Source organism: Diabrotica undecimpunctata, chromosome 3 (genome assembly GCF_040954645.1).
Source record: "Diabrotica undecimpunctata isolate CICGRU chromosome 3, icDiaUnde3, whole genome shotgun sequence".
NCBI classification, from domain to species: Eukaryota; Metazoa; Arthropoda; class Insecta; order Coleoptera; family Chrysomelidae; genus Diabrotica; species Diabrotica undecimpunctata.
Genome location: NC_092805.1, coordinates 163,455,013 through 163,479,721, shown reverse-complemented (window position 1 = coordinate 163,479,721; position 24,709 = coordinate 163,455,013). Strand labels below are relative to the sequence as shown.

At 33.2% G+C, this 24,709-nt stretch overlaps 1 protein-coding gene across 1 annotated transcript in view; it reads left to right on the top strand.

The window, feature by feature from the left end:
* Positions 1 to 24,709, top strand: part of LOC140437921 (uncharacterized) — a 224,775-nt gene that overhangs the window by 136,573 nt on the left and 63,493 nt on the right. The window contains exon 4 of the mRNA XM_072527709.1: positions 18,028 to 18,204. Within this exon, the coding sequence (XP_072383810.1) occupies positions 18,028 to 18,204 (177 nt within the window). The remainder of the gene's footprint in view (positions 1 to 18,027; positions 18,205 to 24,709) is intronic.

The following is a 24,709-nucleotide window of genomic DNA, read 5'->3' as shown; positions in this document are numbered from 1 at the left end:
TTCCAACCTTGTCGGTCCAGCGCCGATCTTCTCCAGGTTCTCACGTCTAGCAAATTGCAATAGCAAATCACGTCTTGCGCGTCCGCTGCCACTTCATCCTCCCACCTTTTCCGTGACCTAGACGGATTTGCATTTTACTATCAGGGCTCTTTTCGGCAATCTTTTTGTCTCTTTATGTTTTTAATGTTTAATAATTATGTGCTTTACAATTACCATATAATATTTAAAAATATATTCTTTGCTATTACTAGATATAATATGAGCTAAAATTTTCTTAAATATGATTTCCCGAACACTAGCTTTAAAAAGCACGTACCTATATTTTACAATTTAAAACCTTATCTTTTACGAGAAATATGGTATGTGATATCCCCACATTTTAACCTAAATATTTTAACCGATAAAGCTTACTCGCAGGACATAATCCGCGAGAATCGTATATACCCAACTGAAAATTTCGATTAGGTGTATATAGCGAGCGTTGTCAAGGACTTATCCAATTTTCTCCTAGTAATCCACTCTTATCATATAATTCCCTTTCACGCGTGAAAAGATAGAGGAAATCTATTTCAGAAGTCCAATGAAGCAACATAATATCAAACTGCCAATAAGTTTCTGTAATCATGAGCGGGGGATTATGCGGCAACGGCTCGGGCTGGAATCTTAATTTGAATTTTAATTATATTTTCAATGTCTGAACCAAATAAAAAGTTATAGGAATATTGTTTCATTTCTTAATGCGTTGACAGTGTTGACAAAATATGCCTGCTACAAACTTAAACAATTGACATTTTAAGGTTATTACTGCAGGTGTCAAAATTAAGTATTATTTAGTTTTATATTTACATTTAAGGCACATCTACCTATGTGGTTATTTTTGAATATATACATAAATTGAATATGGTACACATAGATTTTCACATGCATAGATTTTCACATACTTAGATTTTGACATACCTACAAAGATTTTTAATTAGATTGGCATTAACTTTTACATATTTATTTTTACGTTTATGTTTATATTTGGTTATATATTCCTATTGATTTGACGAAACTTAAAACTGAAATATAGTCACAGTTCTCTTCCGTAGATACTTACGTAGTGTTATCGGTAGGTTACACTTTGTCCTTTCATTTGAATATGCCCGATATTCGACTAAGATATCTTGTACACTTAAATTGTTAAAACACTTACCGTTAATTGGAGCAACATTTCCAATAATATGATATTTATCTGTTAAGTTTGTATGTCCTAATCTTAGTCTGTTTAGTTAATAGTTTACTCTTTACTGTTGCTACACTTATTCTTCCATCGTGTAAATGTTGATTTTACGTCTCGATTTTTGTTGAGATTTGTTCCATTTTTGAAGCCACTGTTCACGTCACCATCATCATCATCGATCTTTCATTCATCACGTTAATTGTTGGACATAGGCCTCCCTTAAACTCCTCCATTCTTTGCGATTTTGTGCTCTTTGTTGTCAATTTTTGGTGATACGTTTGATGTCGTCAGTCCAACGTATATGTGGTCTTCCTCTTTAAGTATTCAAGACAAAGTGGTAGAACTGGTGGAGAAATATACATATTTGGGTCATGAAATAAGAATCAGCAGGAATAACCAAACTGATAACCAAATGAATAATTATTTGACCAATGCGTATTAGTGGTCATGACTTATGGGACGGAAACTATGACTCTTACCAAGACTACTTATTAAACTGATTCCTTATTTTTCTTGTCTTGTAATTGGGCTGTATCAATATTTTTGCGAGACTTCTTTTTGATCAATTTTTTTAGTTTTATTTGGGTTACAGCTACTATGGGATTGTGATCAGACCCAATACCTGGAAAAGTTTATGTGCACCTGCATAAAATCTGAGTTTATTTGCGGCAAAATACAAAAACTACATACGAAAGCTGAACACTTTACCTTTCAGATGCATCTTGATTTTTATCGATAGATCACTTGAATCAAAAGATATCGAATTTTTATCGTCGACCTGATACAAATTTTATTGAACATTGATTTCGCGCAAGTAACTGACATGCAAAATCGAAGGTCGCTTCAAGCGTTGGTTCTAAGAGAACGGTTCATTTTACACAAAAAATGCTTATAAACATTTTTGTTTAAAATTATCTCAGCTACATTTTTTATTTGAAACATTTTTTTCTACGATCTACAGATTTTTGATAAATTGATTTTATTGCGTTTTTACCCCGGTTTTAGGGGGAAGCCCGGGGGTAAAAATGGTAAAATTTTTCTCTTTTTTTTTGGGGTCCCAAAATTAATATGCTCGGCAAAACTCAGCTTGGTCGTATGACTTTTAGGGGTTCAGTGGCATTTTCGTTTCTGACGTCTCGAGTAGTAGTTAAATTCAAGTTATTTATATTTAAAAAAAAATAAATAAAATAAAACCTATATCATTAATTACGTCATTGTGTCCGTGTGTGGGATCATGGTATTATGAAAAAATCTATTTGCCACAAATTATGGAAATTATTAATAATTTAAAATGTTTTCATGATGTCTATTTATTTAAACTATACAGTTATAACATTATAATATTAAGTCATTATACAAGGTGGTCCAGAATTATGTACATTAATTTCTACAGCTCATAGTACGTCCAAAAATAAGGGTACTTCTTTATGTACACTTTTTTATAAAACTGAATAATAAGGGAGATACAACCCTTTAAAGGGGTGAATTGAAATTCTTATTTTTTCAAATATCTTCCAAACGGTTTTGAATACGGAGTTCATATTTTGGGAGTGATTATAAGACATTAGGATAATTAATTTCATGTCACCACCTATCACATCCTATATTAATACAGGGTAGTTTTGGAGGGTAAGTGGGGGTTATTTCGTCACATGTTTTTTAATTTTGACATATTTTAAAAAAATATTTTAAAAATTGTTTCCTTAGACTTTTCTATGCAAAAAAGGTGCTCTTGTAATATTTCGATAGATATCACATGTACACATGTATTTTATTGTAATCGTTACATTTCTTAATATTCATTAAGTATACTTTGGAATTGACACTTGTGTTAGCAACAACACTTTAATCTCAAGTAGTCTATGAATTGTCAGTGACGTTTAATAACAATTAAATTATTTTATCTACACTTTTATTGTACTCGACAGTGAAATTTGTTTAACACGTCTCTTTTGCTATATTTTTAAATTTGTGTGCCCGCAATATGGCACACTTTTCAAATTCTGAGATGACAGATATACTTTTAGTATTAGGGGAATGTTCGGGAAATGCTGCTGCCGCTGTAAGACGCTACAGAGAAAAGTATCCGAACAGAAATATTCCCAATGCCAAGACTTTTGTAAGTACTGAACGACGACTGAGAGAAACCAGTTGTCTTCAAAGAAGGAATACAGATACTGGTCGTCGTAGAGAAGCAAGAAATGTTCGCGTTGAACAGCAAATATTGGATGCTGTAATAAATGACCCCACAATAAGTACACGCAGGTTAGGATTAAGAACGAATATTTCCCATCAAAGTGTTTTAAAAGTTCTGCATGAAGAGCAATTACATCCTTACCACTATCCACAAGTGCAGGAATTGTTACCTGACGATATGTCACTTAGAGTTGATTTTTGTGAAGTATTGCAAAATAAAGTTCAAACTGCACCAAATTTTTTAAGCAACATTCTGTTTACAGACGAGGCCACATTTACAAGACAAGGTATATTCAATTCTAGAAATATGCACTTCTGGGCTTAGGAAAATCCAAAGGCTACAATGGAAACTCACTTCCAACACACGTTCAGGATAAACGTTTGGGCAGCTACTTTAGGAAATATTTTCATAGGATACCACATCTTTCCCGGTAATTTAAATGGTAACATGTATTACAATTTTCTAGACAATATTTTACATGATATTTTGGAAGATATTCCATTACAAATACGAAGAAACATGTTTTTCATGCATGATAGTGCTACACCACATTACACAAGAATTTGTAGAAGGTGGTTACATTAACATTTCCCTGATAGGTGGATAGGCCGGGGTGCGGATGCACCGATTCATTGGCCTTCTCGTAGTTGTGATCTTAATCCAATGGACTTTACAGTATGGAGTTATTTGAAATCAAAAGTGTATAACACTCCAATTAATACAGTAAATGAATTAAGAGACAAAATTGAACAAGTATTTACCGATTTACAAAACGATCCAGTAACATTAAATGGATTAATGCGTTCGCTAAATAAAAGAATTAGATTATGTATTCAACAAAATGGAGGACATTTTGAACAGTTGTTGTGAAATATTATTTTCGCCATTAATTAAATGTTGAGTATTAATTAAGTTTTCCATTAATTTGTATTATTATTGCTAACACAAGTGTCAATTCCAAAGCATACTTGATGAATATTAAGAAATGTAACAATTACAATAAAATACATGTATACCTTCGAGTTTAAATAAATCGAAAACGGTGATATCTATCGAAATATTACAAGACTACCTTTTTAACGTAGAAAATTCTAAGAAAACAATTTTTAAAATATTTTTTTAAAATATGTAAAAATTAAAAAACATGTGACGCAATAACCCCCACTTACCCTCCAAAACTACCCTGTATTAATATAGGATATGGTAGGTGGTGACATGAAATTAATTATCCTAATGTCTTATAATCACTCCCAAAATATGAACTCCGTATTCAAAACCGTTTGGAAGATATTTGAAAAAATAAGAATTTCAATTCACCCCTTTAAAGGGTTGTATCTCCCTTATTATTCAGTTTTATAAAAAAGTGTACATAAAGAAGTACCCTTATTTTTGGACGTACTATAAGCTCTAGAAATTAATGTACATAATTCTGGACCACCTTGTATTTAATGTTTATTCAAAACTTTTGGATAAAAAATATGCTTTCGTTCTCTTTAAAAAATCGACCAAAAGATCTTTTCGTTCTTAAGCCTTCGATGAATCCCAAAGTAACGTCCTTGTTTAGAATATATAATGCTGGGTGTCTACACCTTATATGGGCCATTTACGAGGCGCGATAACCTTAAAGTAAGCTATTTTAGGGAGACATTGTGTTCATAGAAATTTTATCTTTTGTCTGCATGTATTTGACTTTTCCATTAAACTTTGTAACAAAATTTTTATTGCCCACCAGATCGATACTTTACGCCGGAAGAGATTTAATTTTAATTTGTAGTTTATACTTTATATAGAAAGCAGCTTGGATGTCGGAGAGTTAACTTTGGTGCTTTTAGTTGGTTGTTTGATTTTGCTACATAATTAAGAGGTTGCGGTAAATGTTTTATGTAATTGATGATATCGTTGATGCGTATCTTTTGCTTGTGGGTATTCATAAATATGTGTAGGTAGTTCGATGTTGGTGTTAATTTAAATTTCCGGTTCCAAAGGCTATATCGTTAAGAATTTAATAAGGATTTATGTTTGTAATCCTTTTTATACTTTGTTGGGATTGGCGTAAAAACTAACGAAGTTAAAATTTGCCTCCTTCGAATTAGAGTTTGATTAACATTAATATCTACAGCCTTCCGGGTTTAACCGCGGCGATTATCACTGCGCCGAGCTTTCGACATCCTATTTGATGTGTTCTTCGGATCTTTCGAGGTCTCAGTCTCTCGAAACCGTAGACACTACTACGTAAGTATACTAAGTCGGACAATTACTCGGAATCCCTGAAGAAGGCATCAAAGAGAATGTCCAAATATCACCCCTTAAAATTTTCATTATTATTAAGTAAAGACCATAAAATTATCTGCAGAATAACGCGTCTACTGCAGATTTTTTCAAAGAAACTTCTCACCACTCTGTGTAACTTTGTACCAAATTAGTTTTTACTAATGCTGCAAAATTATGACAATCATTATTACATTAGTCTTACTATAAAAGAATTATTTTTTACAGAGCTTCTTACAAGTTGTATCTTATCATAGTTTTCCTCTTCTCATTTTCAATTACAGAATGATCTGCATCTTCATTCCAACTTGCGATCAGTACACTCTATTGTACTTTTGGTTTGCAAAACGCTCATAAGCATTGCTGAAACGTAAATATTTTAGTCTTGGCCTTAGCGTGTATCCGAATATAAACATACTACTTTAATGGTTGATGGCCTATCCATAAGATGTTAATACAAACATGAAGGAATTTGATTTTCTTTGCAAAAACAGATTCAATCCAAACATAGCAAGTAGCTATACTAGTAGCTAAACTGAGGACAGTTAGATTGTAGGTCCAGAGCTACCATTTGTAAAATGAAATTGATGTTTTTAATCAACAAATTGGCCAACATTTTTTCAAATCACACACAAATACCGCTGTTGATGGATCTTGTCTAGCTAAAGTTTGTTATCACTTGACTTTGCGGTATATATTTCTTCAGCTGCTAGGTGATGGATTTTCTACTCTAGGATTAAGTTTTATTAAATTTTCATTGATATAATTTCAGTATTTTCTGGCCATACATTTTAGTGATGCTCAAATATAATTGTATGTATAGTTTATATGTTGTTTGTGTACAATAATGACTCTAATATACAGGAAAGCTTCGGATGTAGGCAAAATCTTGACTTAAAACTTATCCGAACAATTTTTTTTGGTAAACTCAGAACTATTTGATCTACTCTAATTATCGTAGACACCGACGAATGTTTGTATAATATAATCTGATTTATGAAGGCATGGGTTTCACCACACGTAGCAATTGTGAACGTAAAACAAATCGAAACTTTGTAAAAGCTTATGTGCAAGCAAAAAATAAGGTAAAACTAGCACGCTGCATGAAAAAACTTGATGCCTGTAGAAATAAATGCAATAAAAAAATTTCAGAAGATATACAAAAAAAGCTATTCGACAAATATTGGTCTATGGGTGATCGCAACCAACGTGTTGCATATATTGTTAGCCTTATAGACTCCGAACCACCTAAATCCAATAGAAAAAGGACTTCCCGATAAAGAAAAAGTTCGCAAAGTGACCAATGTTTTTCATTTAAAGGTGAATGGCGCTAGAATCAGAGTTTGTAAAAAAGGTTTCATGAGCACATTTGATGAGACAAATATGTTAATTACACTGGCTCTTACAAATAGGGATTCAAATACTTCAGCGCGAATAACTGATGACCAACGAGGTCGTGATCCTTCTGCTAACAAGCATAATAAAGAAACTATTAATACAGTGAAGTCCCACATAAATTCTTTGCCCCTATATAAATCTCATTATACTCAAAAAGTAATAGATTGTAATTGCCATACCATCTTAATCTTCAGACTGTACAAATTATACTGTGAAGAAAATGAATCACCTGTCTCTAGACCTATCTATAAAAGACAGTTCCATAAAATAAATATTTTATTTAAAATACCTAAAGTAGATACGTGCCATAAATGTGATGTGCTGAGTAATAAACTTAAAGTTACTGAAAGCGAAGATAATAAAACTAAAATAAAAGATGAGATAAGTATTCATCACACTTCTGCAGACAATATATGTATATCTTAGCAAGCTAAAATTTGATAGTACTTTTAGATGGCTCACTTTTGACTTGCAGCAGCGTCTCCCAACTCCATACGTAAATTCTTCTGCTGCCTTTTACAAAAGACAGTTATGGACATATAACCCAACTATTCATAAGAATGCAGAAGGAAGTGTAGCATGTTACATGTAGCACGAAGGTGAAGGAGGAAGGGGAGGTAACAATAAAGCTACATGTATTTATAAACATTATTATCACTACCACCACATGTTTGAAAAGTAACTCTGTACTCGGTTACATGCGTTGGTCAGAACAAAAATGCACATGTTGCTATGATGTTTTTATTGGTGAACACTAATTTAGAAGTTATTGACCATAAATGGTGAGTGGACACAGTCATATGGAGTGCCGTATTGATCACGAAATAATCGAAAACAAAAAAAAAAGGTTAAGTGTACCAATTAGCCATCCGCTCGACTTTTATCAGCTTGTGAGAAGTACAGGAAAAAAGAAGTAACTGTCTAATGCGTAAAAAAGATACAAGAGAAAATCTTTTCAATTAGTTTGATGTGAACTAGTTTCGTTATACAAGAGAAAAGGGAATTGTTCTTTATAAAATATCACTTGATAAAAAAGAGGCATTTCTGACGCTAAGTGTACTACGTAGAGTGCAAACTAATGCTAGCTTGGTACCCAGCAATTTGTATAAAAGTACTATTGCTATATCAATGCAGAAGAAAAACGATATTTTGGATCTTCTTCCTCTAATAAGTCCAGCATTTCACGATTTTTATAAACATTTAAAGTCAACTGATGCTGCTGATGTGATTTCAGGTGATCAAGATACATCTGACGCAGAGTAATACTTTTCTCCATTAAGGGACGTAGCCATTGGTCTGCCAAAACCGTATTAGCCAGACTTTTTTTTGTTTATTGTTAAAATCTACTGAATTTTAATTATTATTGATTACAGATTCATAGTCAAAATTTTCTTGTTATCAGTTATCAATGTTAGTACTAAATATACCTAATATTTTTATGGACATAAATTTTTTTTTGATATATTTTTATTTTGTTTTTTTATTTTTTTATTATCTTGTTTTTTTTTGTTTTGTTTCTTTTTTTTTGTTTTGTTGCCTTTTTTTTGTTTTTTGCTTTTTTTTTGTTTTTTTTTGTATTTATTTTTGCTTCTCCTAAAAAGTTGACTAAATTGACTTTCACTTCTTTTACCAAGCTTCCTAGAGTTATTCTGTTACATTTAATAATTTTCAAAATGATTAAATATCCACATGCTCATCATTTGCTAAATTTAAAGAGATTGGACTTTTTGCGTATGCAGAAGCGTGTTGATAATTCGTTGATTTATTTGTCTATTTATAGGAGCCACAGAAATATGGTTTGGTACGTAAAATTGTCTAATTAGATGTTCAGAAAGTCCAGAAATAAAAAAAAAATGTGTAAAAATTAAAAACGAAACAACACTTGTGTATTTTTTAGAATGTAAGTAATAAAAAAACAATCATTCTGTTGTGCACCCGTACGGAACTTGTAATTTATAAAACTTATTCAGTTAATTTATTGCTAAAGTATGTTGGCTCTTAGAAGCAATAAAAAAGACCTATTTAATCCCACAGGACCACTGCCAATCCTAAAATGTTGGCTTTGCGAATCCTTTTTAAATTGGAATTTATTCGATGGGGACAAGTTAGGCAAATCTCGTTATATCAAAAAAGGGACTATTAGGTAAAAAATTAAATTAAGATGTGGCGTTCTTAAGGATTGTTATAATTTTGTTCACGTATTTGTGTTCGCGTTCAGTAATAAAACCCATATTTAAATTTGTGACAGATTCTAGAATATAACAAATAGAGCAAGTAGATTATGTGAAAATATGTATGGACCCAAATAACATCAATCTTAAATTTATAAAATAACATGTTGGTCTCTTTTATTCATTTTATAATGGACAGAACGTTATAAAGTCTGAAAATGGTAAAAAATTCACACAAGGCTTTGTTCTTAGTACTGTAACGAAATATTTGGACTACCACATAGGGTATAATTATAGGGGTTTGAAAATTGGAAGAAAAGTTACTGCGGTGGAGATAGGGCAAGGAAAATAAACGATACTGTGCGAACGGCACTTAGAGCTTTAGAGCTTATTTGGAGAGCTGGATCGTGGATAAGTGAATGGCAAGGGGTCGGATTGGGGCAACTACAAAATGAATCAAATGGATACTTACATAAATCTCCTAGACAAAAGGGCAAATAGAAACAACAAGAAAGACCTCTAGCTATTTGTAATACGGACACCACTTCGAAGAATACTAATCTTGCTGGATAAAAGGAAGAAAGGCTCTTCTCTCCTAAAATAAAGAACACAAACAGGGGTTAGGAGATTTTTCTAAAATAAATAAAATGGTTCAGAAAAATAAATTAAACATCTATTATTGTCTCAACACAAACAGCTACAAAATATAACATGGTACAAAATATATGTTACAAAGAATGATATCAAAAATAACAAAAAAAAACTTACCTGTGTCCTATTTGTTTACTAACTCAGGAGATGCTAAAAATCAAAAAAATAGTTACTTGACTATAAACATGTGGCCGAAATAATATTATTACAAATAAAGAATTATCTTTTTAATGAAACTATTCATAAAGAAATTAACCTTCTTTAAAAAAGAAAATAAATAGATGTCAAAAATAATAAAGCTAGTTGCCAGCTGTCATAATGCCAACATAACATTTTAAGACAGAGAATAATTATGACATCTATGGCCACGCTCTAATACATATAATTTTAATTATAACAGATTCTTAAACTTTCTTAACGAAAGCAATTATTAGAAAAAAAACATGTCTATTTTTATTTTAAAAGTTTAAACACAAAAAAAGTTACCTTGATCTTCACTAAAATGCACTTGAGTTGCAAACTGGACTTTTCTAACATTTCTAACTAAACTTGGACTAACATTTCTGGGGATAGAAACTGGATGGAAAATCTCTGAACACGAACAAAAAAACTGCTTCTATAGTCTGCAACGACGATCAGGGACAAACAAAATAAAGTTGAAATGGCACTAAATGCAATCCTTGGATATGGCTTTTTAAAACAAAAAACTGGAACAAGTGGGCATTTTCCAAATTTGTTGTACACGACACAAATCTCTTAGGTACTTAGAAAAATAGTGATTACTCTTTCTAAATTGACATATTACATAGAGTAAAAATTACTATTTTCAACAAATTTTGCCGATTTCTGCAAACTAAATAACTACGTCTGTCCACTCTCGTTGCCCTTTTCAACCTGCCTGCCTGACCTTCTACCGATTTGTATCTAACCCGAATTTCCCCTCCGTCCTCTCTACCCGTTCGTACCACGGAACCAACTCAAATTATCTTTAGACGCTACATGTCGTGAAATAACCTTGAACAATTTCCGTATGGTTTTTTTTAAGATTGTAAAAACCAAGACGCAATATGTCAAGTATTAAACGGAAATACATATTTCGGACCATGGACGTTTTTAGAAATTTTTAAACTAAGAAATTTATTATGTACATTTTTAAACCATGTAATGTAAACAGAAAGGAAATAAAGAAGGAAAAATTAAGAGGTAATTAGCCTAATAAAGAGTAATAATTATTTAAGTAATTATTATATATTCCAAATTAATAAAGAATAAATTCGACACAGTTTAACGTATACATTTCAAATTAAAAACAAAACAATTGACCCAGTTTAACACAAGCCTGAATGTTTAAAAAATTACGACACTTAGACCTTGTTGGAAATTAATACAAGGTAAGAATTGTTAAACAAGTGAGAAGAATTGAGCTGACTAAGAAGTTTTTACATAGCGTGATCCAGTTTAACACATGGAATACGTGACATAAAGAATCTAAGGTAGGAGTTGGCGATACATAAAAACGAACAGAAGTTGGTCAAACAGTCAGTACCTGAGAGGGCCCCACGCGAGGCGTTAGTGGGAAGTGGTCACGCAGACGCTCCACGCCATAGTGTGGAGATCGGAAGATACGCAGACAGTGGAAGCGTTATTTAACTCGACGGGATAGTGTGACGTATAAAGTGTCGGCAACTGGAGATTCGAAGGTTCGCAATCTCAAATCCCGGTAGACTGGAGGCGTATCCCCTAGCTAGAGCCTAGATACGCGGAGGTAACTAAGATCTATATACTAACCCCAGGTATATCTAATGATACGGAATTGTCTGACCTTTAATTCCTTGCTTGTCTCTTCTCGTCTCCCTTCGCGCCTGATCGAACATTTTGGTCATAACTGATATTTTGTAGTGTACAGTCTAGTTAATACATTGTAAACTCGAAATTTGTTTTTGATATTCCTAGCCGTTACAGGTCGAGACTAGAAGAGATACACATTTCGCTTATGCAGTGCTCCGGCTTCTAACGTAAGCCCATAGCCTCTCACTCTTTGCAGGACCTGAGACCGAGAAGTCCTTAATTGCCTTCTTTTCAAAATTTCCTCACCCTCTTGTAAATCCGCGAGGGCGAAACCAGTCAGTCCAGACTAGTGGAACCAGTAAGCCTTGCCCCGCTCGCAGGGATAAGTATCCCCTAAGAATTGTAGAGGCATTGATAAGGAGATTGAATCAGACGTCTTCTACAATGGTGACAGCCTTTATCAGAGTGGAGACAATTCATTAGAGGGGTTTATTCGATTCATTTACAGCTTCTATCCTAAATTATCACGCTTAACCCCCCCAATCTATTAGAATGGTGTCTTCACGCCCAATATATTTATATTTATTATTACAATAGTAATTATGTATTATTACAACCAAGAACTTTATTATGCTCTAGTTAAGTACTACCCCATTTTTTATGTATATTGATCACACATATTCTATCATAATAAATTATTATCAAACGCTATGTATGCTGATGAATTCTTACTAGGTAAGTCCTCAACCAGCAGTTGCGGCTAATTTTATATTACTCCTGATGGTATTAATATTCATATATCATATTTTCGCCATTTAAAGAATTAGTATCCCCATTCAGCCAAAATGCACTTTTCCCTAACCAAATTTACTGCTATATGCTTTGTGTAGGTAGTATGAAAAAATTTAGGTACGTATTTTGATAAAATAATGTACTGGAAGAAAGATATACAAGAAATTAAGACTAATTATTCAAATAACTAATAAAATAATTAATATAATTAAATTTTTTGCCCACCTCTACTGGAAGGCTAAAGGGGAACTAAAGGGGAATCAATATTTAAAATCTACTGAGCTCTTATCAGATCCAACCTAGATCATGGTAACATAATTTATATGCGTGCCTGAAACTGACTTATAAACTCAGTTAATATCATTCAAAATGCATCTGCCCAAATTGTCTTGCTGCTTTTAGATTCAGCCCATCGGAAAGTCTTTACATCGAAGAAGAATCTCCTATGATCATTAGAGAGCAAAGGCTCTTTCTGAACTACGTTTCTAAAATCTACGCTAACTCTTTAAACCAAGCTACCGATCTCGTGGTTAAACACAAACAATTGCTGCCTACCTCCAATTGAACGTACAGTATAGCAGTTCATAGAAAATATTTTTTTATGTATGATCCCTAATCATATCTCATATTCGCTGTTGATCCAGAAAGTTGCCTACTGTAAATACTTCTTCTTCTTTTTCTTCTTCTTCTTTTTATATGGACATGACCCTGTCTGTTTTTCAATGTGCCTCCAGTAAGTTGTCGTTCCATCGTTTTCGTGGTCTTCCTACTGATCGTCTTCCTATTGGGGAACCGTCTCTTGCCGTCTTTACTACTCTATTTGTTGTCATTCGGCTTATATAATTGTTCCATTCTACTCTTCTATTTCTTACCCAGTTCTTGATCTTCTCCACCTTGCATCTACGTCGTATATCTGTACTTCTAGCTCTGTCCCATACTGTCTTACCATCAATTTTTCTAAGTGTTTTCATCTCTGCTGTTTCTAACATCCTTTTTGTCCTCTCTGTATCAGGTCTTGTTTCTGCCGCGTATGTCATTATTGGTCTGATGACTGTTTTGGAAATTCTTTTTTCGTTTCTTTAATCGAAAGTTTAAGTTAATATTTAAACTCTATCACTTGTTCTATTATCTGACCTTCCAGCTCCAATTTATATCTTATTAAATTTGCTGTTGTAACCATGCATTTTGTTTTTTTTTTTGGGGAAATTAACATGTTAAATTTTCTGGCGGTTATATTAGATTGGTGCAGCATACGTTGTAAATCATCTTCACTTTGAGAGAGTCGTCTGCATAGCAGATTATTTTAAGTTATTTTTCTCCCATTTTGGATCCTTTTTTAGTTCTTACTGTTTTTATTATTTCGTTCATAATCAGGTTAAACAATAGAGGACTCAGGAAATCTCCCTGTCTAATCCCATTGCCTTGCCAGCTTCAACAGGGTCGGTTAGTTCTTCTTTTACTTTTATTGTGTTGTTTTGGTAGATGTTTTCGATCGTTTTATATCTCGGCCAGAAAGGCGAAGAATTTCCTGGCTGAAAAATCTACGTACATGGTTCGGACGGAAACGGATAGACACTACAAGAAGAAGATGTATTTATGTATTTGAAATGAGAATGTTTCTAGGAACTACATCACCTGAAAAAAGGGAGCATTAAAAAGTATACAAGTAACTGAAAAAGGCCAATTGAAACAATGGAAAGACTATCCATTTGTTTGAGTTTATTTTCGAAAAAGAAGATATAAATGTAAAAATTAATACAAACACCATTAATAAAGAATTCTTGTAAATATTACGAGCACACGTGAATGCGTAGTAAGGTAAGTTTGGGTATATACCTCTGTCTCAAATTCACAAGAACTTAAAGAGTTTTCGAAAGTGTTGACGATGTTTTAAGTGACAACGATTGTTCACCAAGCTTATTAGCTACCTTATTCCATTCTTTACCACATTTTATAATATTCGTGGAAAGTGTCAAATACATCTTTTCGCACTTTATTAATGAGTAGTTCAGTTTCTTCATTAATTTTTACCAAAATGATCGCGCGATAAATCTGTAATTTTGTACAACTGTATCGCCCTTTATCTATAACCCAGATTAATGTTTTGGAAGTTTTGAGTGATATTAGTTACAGTATTAACAACTTATTCTGTTTTTATTATTTAGTTTAAATTGCGGAAATACTTTAATTTTAATGAACAATTCAATATTTTATAACGCCCAATAGTTACTTATAAAATAATTAGATTTTAACTACTTTTTATTCAGCAAAATACATAAAACGAATGATTATTTTCATTCTTGTTGCAGTGTATGTTCATTTGGCAACACTGTTGATCTCGACGCTTAATTTAAGGGTTTCCACAATAGCTTGAATAACACTATGAGACCGTGGAGAGAGAAAATACGTAGTTTTTTTTATTGATATGGCGCGTGGGAGTCTGAAAAAGCTTAACGTAGAGTTGGGACTTGGGCAGAAGAAGGAAAAGGAACAGAATGATAGTCCTAAGGTTTTACGAGAATATCGGTTTTTCATTTAAAGGACGATTCCTGTCGATTTATACTCGGTAGTTATTGTCTCTGCCTAAGTTCGAAGTGGGCCATTGGAAAAATTTAATTTTTTTCACCTTCCGCTGGTTTAGAAAGTGTTTTTTTGTATTACAACTTCACTAATTGTTTCTTTCCCTAGAGATACAGAATTTTGGCACAGCTGTAACCGATATTAAACCGTTTAGGTATATTATTTGCCTTTTTATGTTTTAAAATTTAGTATCTAAAAAAACGAATATTTTTACGCAAAAATGTTTGATTTACTATTTTTAAAATTTTTCAGTTTGATTACTTGATTACAATTTTAGCAAAAGTCGTAAAATTAATAGTTAGATAAGTCAACAAATAGTTAATGTTATTGTAACGTTATAAACGTCACAGATGTATGAACTTTCTCTTTTATTTTACTTTTTTTATTCTAAAATTATTCGTGCTCAACTTTCTATTTACTAAGTATTCTGTCATAATCTAAATTGCAATTTTAATTTTCACCCTGTATTCAGACCCCTTTTCGTTCTATGCGATAGACATATATAAATTTCTATGGTTCGCTCCAAGCTATATGTTCTTTGTCAGTTGGCAACACTTGACTTTTGTCATGTCAGTTCAATTCAATTCAATAGGAAAGCAAGTATTTTTTATAATACTTTATATCTATTTAAAGTGAATTTCTGTTAGTAATTTTACATTTATGTTTATTGACTTTTTTAACTTTGTTTTATACAAAAGTTTACCTCCAATCCACGTGATTCTTTTCAAACCATATATGCATGTAAAATCTTTATTTAAATCATTTTAATTAATTTATTTTAATAAAATTCACATTCATTTAATCATCCTATTAAAAAAATTGTTTTTTCTGTGGCAGAGCAGGGAAATTTAAAACGTATGCACTAACTCATTCACGGTTTATTATTTTGGTTTCTTTGGCATTATTAATATTTCCTTGTCAATTTTTTGGTCTAACATATGACATGGGTGGACCTTCTTGAGCTCCGTTAAGAACTTTCCAAAGCACATGGTCGACCAAAGGATAACAACTGCAGCTGCTATTTAGAACTCAATGGCCACCTAAAGATACATACATGCAGGTATCTGGATTCAACTATATCTGAAGCCAACAAATACATTTTAAAATTCTGTCCAACTACTTGAAGCCAACAATCTTTGCCATAATTATCAATTTAAAATTGCTGTTAAGCTTTATTCAGGTTTTGTTTTTATTTAATATTACAATTTAAATTAATTTTTTTTGTAGAATAAATATGGTTAGTTAATATCTTGGTTTATTTGTCCCATAGAAACTAATGTTTTAGATTTATTTTTAAGATAAGACGCTCTCACACCTGAGAGACCGAGCTAGAGGCAGCACAACAATTGGTTTCAAAGAAAGTTGTGAATTTTATTGTTATGTATTGGCTCTTAACTTTTAAAGGTAGTTGGCATGTGGTAGTAACATTTCTTTCTGGTTTCTGATGACTCGTTCAATAGTTACATTAAAAAATTATTAACTTACTCAAAAGTCCACTGCCGAACATAGGCCTCTTCCTTGTGTTTCCAACCTCATCTAGCTTCTCTTGTCTTCCTATGGTCTTCATTCCAATACGCTCTTTGTCCATTGCCCGTCCAAGTAAGTGTTTCTGCTAAGTATGTCAACATTGGAAGGATGCATTGATAAAATCCTTGTCTCTTTTGCCATGTGAGCAGCTTGTTTTAAAAGCTCACTTTTAAAAGTTTCCCTCAGTTTTTCATATGCTGCCCCCCAAGATCGATTCTTCTTTTTAGTTCATGTTTCTGATTATTCCAGCCAATCATAATTTCATGTCCTAGGTATTTATATTTATCTGCGAGTTCTACTTCTTGCCCACTGATTATGATGTTCTAGTTGGGTAGAAAATTTGTCATTATTTTTGTTTTCAAAATGTTTATATTTAAAGCTACATTTTCTGTAGCCACAACGGGTTCCTATACCATATTTTTTGCCATTCCTAGTCCTCAGCTATTATGACTATATCATCGGCGAAACGTAAGTTGTTTAGATATTCTAGATCTATTTTCATTCCCTTTGTTAATTAATCCGAACTCTTAAAAGCATGTTCCAACACAGCATTAAAAAGTTTAGGTGAGATTGGGTCTCCTTGTCTAATTTCCTGAAGAAAATTTGAAGAATATAGAATAATGTGTGATTAGCCATGTACTTAAACTACGCCTTAATAATATTCACTCGCGCATATACAGCAAGGAATGGAATATACACCATGAAAAAGGAATTTGACAAAGTACTATATGGGAAACTAATCGATATCCTAAAAACATCAGGCCTCGATGGTAAGTTTATAAGACTAATGTCAAACACTGTCAATCTCCAACAACAGCTTCAGTTCTAAAAAATTTTTAATTTTCTCTTAATTCGCTAACTGTCCTAACTCTCCAACCAAAACACGAGTAGTTGTTCGCAAACGTTTCAGTTTATTTCCTTACCCTGTCTCCGAGCCCAGTAATTGTTCAGTTCCCCTTTTCAACCCCGTATAAGCAATTTATAATTCTTACAAAATGAACTGTCCTAGATCTTCGCAGTTATAAAAGGAGTTCGGCAACATCTCAAGAAGATCGGTACGTAGCTTGTAATATTTATCTATGGGCTATACAATATCTATTCAATTGATTAATTAGAGCTCTTCTAGATAGATAATAATTGAAAAAAGATCAAAGAAATTCTAGATCAATGTGAAATATCAAGTTAAGTAAACAATATAAGTAAAACATTTTAAGTGGATGAATGGTTAAGGTATAAACTATTGATTAGATCAAATACGAATACAGAACAAAACAAAACAATCATAAAATTAATAACATTATAAGTTGATCATTCTTTATTATTAGGTTTCTTGAATTGTGATATATACTTCTCGGTTTGGCAGCATCGCCGACTTTCTCCAGATTTTTCTAACACTCTCCGGAAGCCATTAACTGTTCTTTTTTCTATTGCAGCCCTTCCAGAGGAAGGTCCGAAGATATCAGGTGGACGTCCTCGCTATCAAGTAGGCGATACGGTTCGTGTGAATTGCACATCGGGCAAATCCAAACCAGCGGCGCAGCTCAATTGGATGATCAACGGGGAACCGGCAGATCCAAAATTTCTGAAAGGACCTGAAACAGTTGTACTTGGTAAGTTGTGTTGAGATATACAACTTATCACTGTTTAAACAATATATTTATTTTAAGTAATACTATTTTATTCTCCATTATATTTACATAAATTAAACATAAATAATGTTCAACAAAACGAAAAAAAGGGATTCACATAGTTATAAACTTTCATAAATCTTTTAAAATATTTAAAAAATATTATAACCATATTAAAAATATATATTGTTCATTTCTGAGTTAATCTCAATAATAAATCTCGTCAGTAGTACCAAGTTTGTTTATAAGTAAAATTTGAATTTGACTTTCTCGTTACCATTGTGAGTATAAACGAATAGAATTGGTCTGGGTTCAAGTTAACAAAAATGTTGCACAAAAAATTGCTACTTAAAATACATTAACCAATTTTTTCAAACTAACATAAAGATTTTGTGAAGACAATATTAAAAAAAATATTTACCATACTATAAAAGAAGAAGTGACTACATTAAAGGCAGTCAGACATAAGCCTAGCATCGAATAAATTCAAAGATACTACGATAGTAATGAGAAAATTTATTGCTAAACTTGGGAGAGAATAAGTCGACGCATGTATTGTGGAATTTCACCTTGGTGGCCGAAATAAAAAGGTTAAGATCGTAAGATAAGGGAATCAAAATTTAAAAGAATTTATTAAATCTTAATCAACCCGAAGCAAATTGTTTTACATGTGTTTGAATTCACATTAGGTCAATGCGAATGTGATATTGGTTAAACAATTAATATAGAATAATTGAGAAATACTACTGGTACATTTAAAGTGCTTGATACACTCTCAAACGAATTCTATCTAGAAGAAGGTGTCAGACAAAGATCTCTGCTTCTTTACGTGCCATCTTCGCGATGGAGGTAGGCATCATTCTGATCTTAGTTGCTGCCGCTCTGAATAGTTCGATTGATGTGCATCCGTTCTTCTTCTTCTTCAAGTGCCCTGTCCGTTGCGAACGTTGGCTATTAACATGGCAATTCTGATCTTATTTGCGGCGCTTCTGAATAGTTCGACCGATGTGAGCCCGAACAACTTCCTCAGATTTTGGAGCCACGAGTGTCTTCTCCTGCCTGGCCCTCGCTTACTGGAGCCAGGCAGGAGAAGACACTCGTGGCTCCAAAATCTGAGGAAGTGGTTCGGGCTCACATCGGTCGAACTATGTGATCCGTTACATTTCCTTAAGTTACACAACCATGAGATTCTTCTCCTTCCTACACTTCTCTTGCCCTGGATTATCCCTTGTATAATTATTTAAAATATGTTGTATCTTTCATTACGCGTAACATGCCCCAGGTATTGTAGATTTCCTGTCTTGATGGTTTCCAATATTTCCATTCTTTTGTTCACTCTGCTCATGACTTCGTTGTTTATTACATGCTCGGTGCCAAGATAATTGTAGTTTTCAACTTGTTCTAAAGTTTTACCATTAATTGTCAGGCTTTCATCATTATTTTGGGTTTTTATAGCCTCATCAATTTAGTTTTCTTGATATTTATTGATAATCCATATTCCTCTCCATACTCAAATATCTTGTTCATTAGCTTCTGGAGGTCTTGGAAGTTGTCTGCTATTATGATAGTATCATTTGTATATCTAATGTTGTTAATTGGTGTTTTATTGACCTTTATTCCTACTATTTCCCCCTCAAGAGCTCTTTTCATAATTTCTTCAGAGTATGCATTAAATAGTAGTGGTGACAATACACACCCCTGTCGCACTCCTCTTTTAATCTCAAACTCTTCTATTGTGTGTTCATTAATGCGTATGTGTGCCTGCTGTTTGTAATATAGATTTGTTATAATTCGAGGGTTATTATATTGTAATTGTTTTACTTTGAGGACGTCCATTAGCTCTTTGTGGCGGTCTTATTGTCCTTGTGAAATGACTGAAATATAATATAATAGAGAATATTTTCTAATGCAACTTTGTTTCTTGCAGTTAATTTAATATATCAATATACAATTTCCGTATTCCATCGACTCGTTAATTACCTTTCTGATCATAAATTTCCGATGACAAGCTCATTTTAGCATAATGCTGAATCGGTGTGTTTGGAACTTCTCGGTCACAGACTCATATGTAGCACAAAATTAGCAGAAATGCCATTTTAGCGTTCGTCGGTTAATATTCACTTATTTGCAATGAAAGCAGTAGTTGAATAGAAACTCAACAAATCAATAAGCTTCATTTTTATTATACGACTTATATCAATTCACAATAGATTTGTTAAAACGACTTTATGGTGTAATATTTGAGCAAGAGTATAATATGTTACTTATGATATTAAGGTTAGTCAAAAAATTGACAATACTTGTTACCTGCGTTCAATAATACTTGTTTACGGGGTGATGTTTAATATTATTTACGATTCCGATGGCCAGCTGTCTTTTGATATGTTTATATGTTTATATGTTTTGTAAGTTGGTTATTTGGTAAAGGGTGAGTTACTTGCCAGCAATTTATTTTATATTCTATAATAATTTGTGAAACTGTGAAACAAATTAACTAGAAGTGAAAATAATTGTATTTTGTTTTATATTAGTTATTATAGGAAAAGAAATTGGCAAGTTGCAATATATTTTTCAGAAAGACAGTTTAGTTTCTCATTTCCTAGAGTTTTTTTTTCTAAAATTGTCTTCCATTAACTTACATAAGATTATTTAAATCTAAATATATGTCATTCTATAATGTCCTACCTCACATTGTGCCTTAATGAGATTGATGATGGTGAAACCATTATAAATTCTTGTAACCTAAAGGAATGAATATTGATGTTTAAAAAATTTTGGGAAGCAATAAATTTCTTAGTTATAACTTTTAAATTTTTTTATTCGATTGTACTAGCTTCTTTATACTGTTGTTAATGTCGTTTAAATGCAAAAATAAATTACATTTCAGTCATAGTGACATATCTGCATATTTTCTCTGGATTTAGCCGATAAATTGGATATTTGTTACAAATACTTCAACAAGCTATACTTTTCATAATTTTATCCATGCAAATGTAGTGTGAAAAGTAGTTAGCAATAAACAATAAATAATTGTAAAAACTTTTTAAAGCTCTGATGTGTAAGTCTCTTTTGCATTTCTTCTTCTTCTGCTAGTGCCTATCCTCTATGGATGTTGACTAGCACAATGGCCCATCGTATTTTATCAGCAGCTGTTCGAAATAGGTTTTTGGTGGTCATACCTGTCCACTGTCTCAAATTCTTAAGTCAGGATATTCGGCGGCGTCCTGGTCCTTTATTTCCTTCTATTTTCCCTTCTAATATCAATAGTAGGATTCTGTATTTATTTTCATTTCTCACTATATGTCCGAAGTATGCTAAATTTATGTCTTTAATGATATAAGATTTCAGGTTTTTTTTGTAAACGTTGCATTACTGCGTCGTCAGTTATATGATGTATATATGATATTCTGAGCATGCGACGATAGCACCACATCTCGAAAGACTGCAACCGTCTATAAGACACATCAGTGAGTGTCCATGCCTCTGCTCCATACATAAGAACAGAAAACACATAACAATTAAGGATTTTGAGTCGGAGATGTAAGTTCAAGGTTAAATTGCAGAGAACTTTCTTCATCTGTTGAAGGCACTCCTTGCTTTTTTGATCCTACATTTTAATCTCGTATGAGTGATCCCAGCTGTCTGTGATGTTGCATCCTAGGTATGTTATTTTTTCTGTTCTATCCAATACCTCATTGTCTGCCATAAACTTTGCATCTGTATCTTGGTTTTTGCTTATGATCATAATTTTCGTCTTCTTATTATTAAGTTTCATTCCATATTTTCTACCGATGTCAACTACTTGATCTATCAGTCTTTGTAATCTTTCAGCACTATCCACAACAAGGACAGTATCGTCTGCATATCTTAGAATATTTATTACTTCACCGTTAACAATCACGCCATCAGTCGTTTCTCCCAAAGCTTCTCGAAATAGATGTTCAGAGTACGCATTAAACAGCAAAGGCGAGAGTATGCAACCTTGTCGTACTCCTTTTTGTATTGAGACTTTATCGGATAATTGATTGTCTCTCGAATCTTGGCTACTTGTTTCCTATAGAGATTGGCTATTATTCTTATATCCTTGTCATTGATGTTTGTGATTCAATAAGCCTCTCATGCTGTATTTTGTCAACTGCCTTTTCGAAGTCAATGAAACAGGCAAAGACATCTGTATTAACATCTCTTGCTCGTTGTATCAATACTTGTATGCTAAATAGTGCTTCTCTTGTGCCAAGACCGCTGCGAAATCCAAATTGTACATCAGCAATACCCTCCTCCAATTTCTTGTATATGCGAGCATGGATGATGTTTAAGAATATTTTGAGTGAGTGGTTCATGAGGCTAATGATTCGATGTTCTTCACATTTTTTAGTATTTGCTTTATTTGGCAGTGGTATAAATATGTACCAATCTTTTGGTAAAGTTCCTGTTTCACATATACGGTTAAATAATTCTGTCATAATGTCAAGTTAATTATCTTCTATCAATTTTTATACCTCAGCATATATTCCATCAGGTCCTGCCGCTTTGTTGCTTTTTAGACGTTGTCATATACTTCAATGTGTTGGTTGTCACTGAACAGTTCTGCTATATATTCCTGCCATCTGTCCAGTTTTTCTTGCGTATTGAATAGTATATTTTCATCTTTATTAAACAGTGCAGTGGGCATTGTTGTTCTATATATTCCTGCCATTTCTTTGATCTTCCTGTGCATATTGAATATATCATGTTTTTTCTGTAGGATCTCTATTTCTAAGCATTTCTCTAACAGCCAGGATTCTTTTGCTAATTTTATTTCTTTAACCACTTTTTTGTGGTGTTCCTTGTACTTTTCTGCATCTTTATTCTTAAACTCTCTTCTTTGCTCCATAAGCTCTAAAATATGATGTGTCATCCATGGTTGTTTTATTTGTCTTTCCTGTTTGATATTGTTTATTGTTGTTGTTACTAATACATCTTTGATCTCGTTCCACATTGTATCTATATCTTTCCTATTATGTGTTGCAATGTCGTTAATTTTGGTGTTTATTTCTTCTTGCATTTGTTGTTTTACGTTGCTTTGTTTCAGTTTTTGTATGTCCACCGTTCTTATAACGCCCGACTTTCGAGTTTTTTTCATCCTTACTCTTAGTTCAGCAAGCAATAAGTTATGGTCGGAGTTGATATCTGCTCCAGGATAGGTTTTTATTAAAGTAACCGCATTACGAAACCTTTTATTTATTGGAAAATAATCTATTTGATTTCTAATTATTTGTTGCGGGAGACCTCCAGGTATATAGCCTTCTAGCTGGTAGTTTGAATTGGCTGTTCATGATTACATTATCTGTTTCTTGACAAAATTGTGTCAGCCGTTCTCCTCTTTCATTCCGTATACCCAATCCATACTCTCCTATTATGCCTTCTACTGTACCCTTTCTAATTTTGGCATTAAAGTCTCCCATGATTATACTGACTTCTTCTTTTTTCATATTTTTCGATGCATTTCTTAATTCTTCATAGAAATGTTCAATCTCCTGCTCTGAGCTATCCGATGTTGGTGCATAAATTTGTAAGATATTAAGGTTGTTTGGTCTTGCATCTATTTTCAACAAAGCTACTCTATCCAAAATTGGGAGAAATCCTACAACCGAATCATCCCATTCTTTCCTAATAATAATTGCAACGTCATTTCTATTATTTGTTGTGTTATCACCTGAATAGTATATGTGATGCTCGTCTGATTCGGTTTTGCCGTTGTTCGGCCATCTAACTTCGCTGTACCCTAATACATCTACATTAAGTCGTCTCATTTCTTTTATGATGTTGGCCGTTTTTCCTGGCCTTAACATACTTCGGACGTTCCAGGTTCCAATTCTTTTTGTTGCATTTGCTAATATTTTGTTCCTCCGGGGGATTCTTAGCACCCTCTCTCTATTAAAGGAGTGCCCGACACTAAGGGCCAATTCTGTGTTTGTACTCTCTATTGTGATTTTACCAAGGATGCTCTGTTAAGCCTTTAATGCAGTGGTTTCCCATTGCCTTCTGCATTCCAATGCTGTTGACTACTTCAAATTAGTTCTTCCGCCTTTGGAGCCAATTTCTCAACTTCAGGGCAATGAAGCGCCCTACTACTTGTCAGCTCTTCCACCCTAAGCTGTTGACCAACAAGTGGGAGATTACTTATTCCGGTTATCATTCGGTTCTGTTCATTATGATTTTATACAATTACTAAAATCAAGGGATTGCCACTTCCGCCATCCACACCGTAACAAAGGTATTCCTCTCCGCCGTGGCTAGCGATGTGGACTTTATCCGTGACCCTCGCTAAGGGACCCTAAGCAGGTACTAGTTTTCCGGGTCAGGAAACCCCTGGAATCTGCGGAGAGCAGGGATTGATTCATTTTCCCTGATAGGACTATCCAAAGGAGTTCCTATCCTTTACCCGGCTATCACTCGGTGATATTCTCGCCATATCTGGCTTCCCCTAACTTAGTTTAGCCTGCAG